At 41.6% G+C, this 4,252-nt stretch overlaps 1 protein-coding gene across 1 annotated transcript; it reads left to right on the plus strand.

The window, feature by feature from the left end:
• The first annotated feature begins 249 nt into the window (after positions 1-249).
• LOC145781769 (uncharacterized) lies at positions 250-1,050 on the plus strand. The gene has a single exon (XM_082593441.1). It carries the CDS (start codon positions 250-252, stop codon positions 1,048-1,050), a length of 801 nt encoding a protein of 266 aa, XP_082449567.1.
• The last annotated feature ends 3,202 nt before the right edge of the window (positions 1,051-4,252 follow it).

A 4,252-nucleotide genomic window follows, 5' to 3' on the forward strand; every position in this document is an offset into this window, starting at 1 on the left:
CGTACACTATTCGACCACCTACAACCTATACGCCAAACTGGTGACCCCCGACAAAGCCTTCTTCTAGCAGTGCATTGCCTGTTAGTGTTTTGTGTAAATTTATATACCATAATGTGTGTAGACTAACTTAATCTTTTTTTCTAATCATTTTTTGTTATCATTGTGGCTACACACACCTACAATACACGCCACCAATCACGCATCACACAAAACAATTCTCATACCTCACCAAACACTAGTAACAGCGTGATGACAGAGAACAACCCAACAACTTCCATTTTAAAACCGGGTAAACGAGTCACCCAAGAATTTTGCAAATCTGCCCCTAAGGCATGGTTTGCTAATTTTAATAGAGTGTGCCAGAAGTGGAGCATAGTTGAGGATTCAGACAAGATTGAAGCTTTAATGTCTTGTCTGGATTCATCAACTATGATTGCAGTGCAACCACTTTTGGCAAGACAAAAACAATTCCCGGACATTCAAAGTTTTCTGATAAGCAAGTTCACAGAACCTTTATGTGACCAAATTCAGAAGTTAGTTTCTGTCAAGCAGTTAGGTGATGTAAAACCTTCGGAGTTTGTGGCTAACATGAGAGTAAATATCTCGGAGTCAGACATGTCCGACTCTGTGGTGAAGTCCATGTTGGTCGATAAACTTCCACAAGAGGTTAAAATTGCATTGGCACCACTTCATGAGGCTTCACTGGAGGAGTATGCAATAGCAGCAGACCATGCTATGAAGCATTCTGCCCCTTTATCTTTTGTGGGTGCTGTAAACAAAGAGCCCCAGCAGTCTGAAATGGTTAGGGTAAATTTACAGCTGGAGTCATTGACTAAGTCAGTGCAAGAATTAATGAGGACTATTCCAAGCCAAGTTTCTTCCCAGAGAGCCGGTCCTCCACCTGCTCTCTATGCACCAAAACCACAAGCTTCACACTCAAATTATTCTCGCGTGGCTAGAACACACAATATGATGTGTTTCTATCACCAACGGTTTGGTGCAAATGCTCGCAAATGTAACCCTCCTTGCTCTTTCCAGGGAAACTGGTAGGTTGCACTGCGAGATCGACTGTGCCCAGTGCAACAAAACTTCCATTTCATAAAAGTCACAGTCCACTTCTTCACATTAGGGATCACAAGTCAGGTTTATGCTTCATGATAGACAGTGGTGCTGAAATAAGCTTGGTTAGGCCGTATAAGTCTGAAAAACATTTAAAAACACATAGTCATTCTTTAGTGGGGGTGAATGGAACTTCCATTGCCACTTTTGGACATCGAACCATGAACTTGCAGTTTGGTGATAAAACTTCAAGGTTTCGGTGGATTTTTGTAGTGGCCGAAGTGTCTCAAAATATTCTTGGTGCTGATTTTCTCAAACATTTTAATTTATGCGTCGACTTCAGTCAATCTTGTCTGAGAAGTGTCAACCAGTCAATTGCATGGCCACTTTACCCAAAAATGGTAGCACATGTAGGTTCACCCAAAGCATTTGTAGCCACCAATTCCTTCTTACAAATTTTAGAAAAATATCCTGATTTAACGCGTCCACCAAACAAAGACAAACCAATCAAGCACAATATCACCCACACTATTGAAACCACTGGCTATCCTTGTTCCGCACGCGTTCGCCCTTTGTCACCTGAAAAATTAAAAGCGGCCAAAGAAGAAATTGACATGCTCCTTGAAGCAGGCATAATTAGTAGGTCCAACTCTAACTTTTCCTCAGCCCTGCATATGGTACCTAAAGGAAACTCTGGTGTTTTTCGTCTATGTGGATACTATCGTTCCTTAAACGTCCAAACAGTGCCTGATATGTATCCTACACCTTCGATCAATCAGTTGTTGCACAGATTGCAAGGTTCTTCTATCTTCAGTAACATAGACTTAGTTCGAGCTTACCACCAAATCCCTTTGTCGTCCGAGTCAAGACATAAGACTGCCATCACATGTCCTTTAGGTCTGTTTGAATATAATTTTATGCCTTTCGGATTAAGAAATGCTTCCAGCACCTTTCAACGCTTCATTGATCATGTCTGTCATGGTTTAACCAACGTAATGGCATATGTAGATGACATAATTATATTTTCTGAAAATGAGGAAGACCACAAAATGCATTTACATAAGTTATTCCGCAGGCTGGATGAGTATGGAATAATCATCAATCCTACAAAATCTGAATTTGGCAAGAGTGAATTACTGTTTTTAGGGCATCTGGTGTCTAAGGATGGTATGCGACCCACCCCTGACAAGGTCAATGCAATTTCTGAATTTCCCTTGCCTGAAACAACAAAACAATTAAGACGTTATCTGGGCATGGTAAACTACTACCACAGATTCATACCACATGCAGCTCAATGCTTAGCACCCCTCAATGACTTGATTTCTGGTAAAACACGTGCGGATAAAAAGATTGTTTGGACTAAATGTGCAGAAAAAGCTTTTTTCGACAGCAAAGTAGTTTTGGCTGAAGCATCAATTTTGGTGTATCCACTGGAAAATGCTCCTTTAAGTATGATGGTTGATGCCAGTGACACAGCAATAGGTGGTGTGTTGCAAGTGAAAATTGATGGGTCCTGGTCTCCTGTAGCTTTCTTTTCGAGACGACTGGATAAGACACAGAAATCTTATTCTGCCTTTGATAGGGAGTTATTAGCGGCCTACAGTACTCTTAAACATTTCCATCATTATGTAGAAGGAAAGGATTTTACTCTTTTCACTGATCACAAACCTTTAGTAAGTGCATTCCTTTCCAAATCTAATCAATCTATCTTGAGGCGAGTCAGACAGATGAGCTACATCACAGAATTTACTTCAAACATCAAACACATAGTACAAGGGTCTGCAAATTTTACTGCTGATGCTCTTTCTCGAATTGAAATTAATGGTGTGCTACATGTGCAAAGTGGCATTAATTTCTCCGAAGTGGCTGCAGCCCAAGAGTGTGATGAAGCTGTTCAGAGCATGCTCAACAATCCACAGGCATCTGGGCTGTTCTTAGACCAGTATGCTATTCCAGGTGTTCAAGATAAACTCATATGGTGTGACACTTCAACTGCTGTGGTTCGACCGGTAATTCCACTAAAATATAGAAAGATGGTCTTTGACCAGTTGCATTCATTAAGTCACCCTGGAGTAAGGGCTACTCATGATCTTATTTCGCGGCGTTTTGTGTGGCCAGGCATGCGAAAAGAGATTGCCAGCTGGGTAAAAGAGTGTCAGTCTTGTCAACGAAGCAAAGTCATTCGCCACAACATTGCTCCATTAAAGGATTTCAAAATGCCTCAGTCACGGTTTGAACACATTCACATTGACTTGGTAGGTCCCTTACCGGAATCAAGCGGCTATAAATACCTATTTACAGCAGTAGATCGTTTTACTCGTTGGCCAGTGGCAGTACCCTTGAAGAACATTTCTACAGAATCCGTAATAGATGCCTTTATGTATGGTTTTGTTTCACAGATGGGAGTGCCCAAAACTGTCACTTCTGACAGAGGAGCTCAGTTTGAATCAAATTTGTGGGGTCAGCTCATGAATTTCCTTGGTTGTCGTCGAAATAGAACTACTAGCTACCATCCGCAATGCAATGGCCTAGTAGAGAACATGCATAGACGACTGAAAGATGCTCTACGTAGTTGTAACAACCCAGGTGATTGGTACCATAATCTACCCCTTGTGCTACTCTCTATGCGCAATACAGTCAAACAAGAGTTGAAATGTTCTCCAGCAGAGCTTCTTTATGGTGCTTCCGTGGCCATGCCAGGAGATTTTCAGGTTGAAGGGACTGCTGCTGCTGTTCCTCAGCATGAGTTTGTAAAGACGCTGAAAAATCATTTTAAAGACATTCAGCCTTCACCAACTCGACCCCACCCACAACACAAAAGCCATATTGACCCAGAGCTTATGTTATGTGAGTATGTATGGATTAGAAGAGATGCAACTGCATTTCCTCTGCAGTCACGTTACACAGGTCCTTACCGGGTGATCTCTAGAAATGAAAAATATTTTACTTTAGACATTAAAGATAATAGGAAAACTGTATCCATTGATCGCTTAAAAGCTGCACATATGCCAGAGCTGAACAATCAGCCTACACCTAAATCTTCACCACCTCTGACTTCACTGACACCGACCGCAACTACTGTTCGTCGCACGAGGTGTGGTCGTAATGTAACTCTTCCTGCACACCTCAATGATTATGTGCAAGTGTAAAGTCTGTCCTCTCACTGTATGTTCTTACATACCATAGTTTCTTT

This window comes from Aplidium turbinatum, chromosome 13 (genome assembly GCF_918807975.1).
Source record: "Aplidium turbinatum chromosome 13, kaAplTurb1.1, whole genome shotgun sequence".
Taxonomy (NCBI): Eukaryota; Metazoa; Chordata; class Ascidiacea; order Aplousobranchia; family Polyclinidae; genus Aplidium; species Aplidium turbinatum.

Excerpts from the sequence above, each read along its gene's own strand:
- LOC145781769 (XM_082593441.1), top strand. The coding sequence starts at position 250 with ATGACAGAGAACAACCCAACAACTTCCATTTTAAAACCGGGTAAACGA.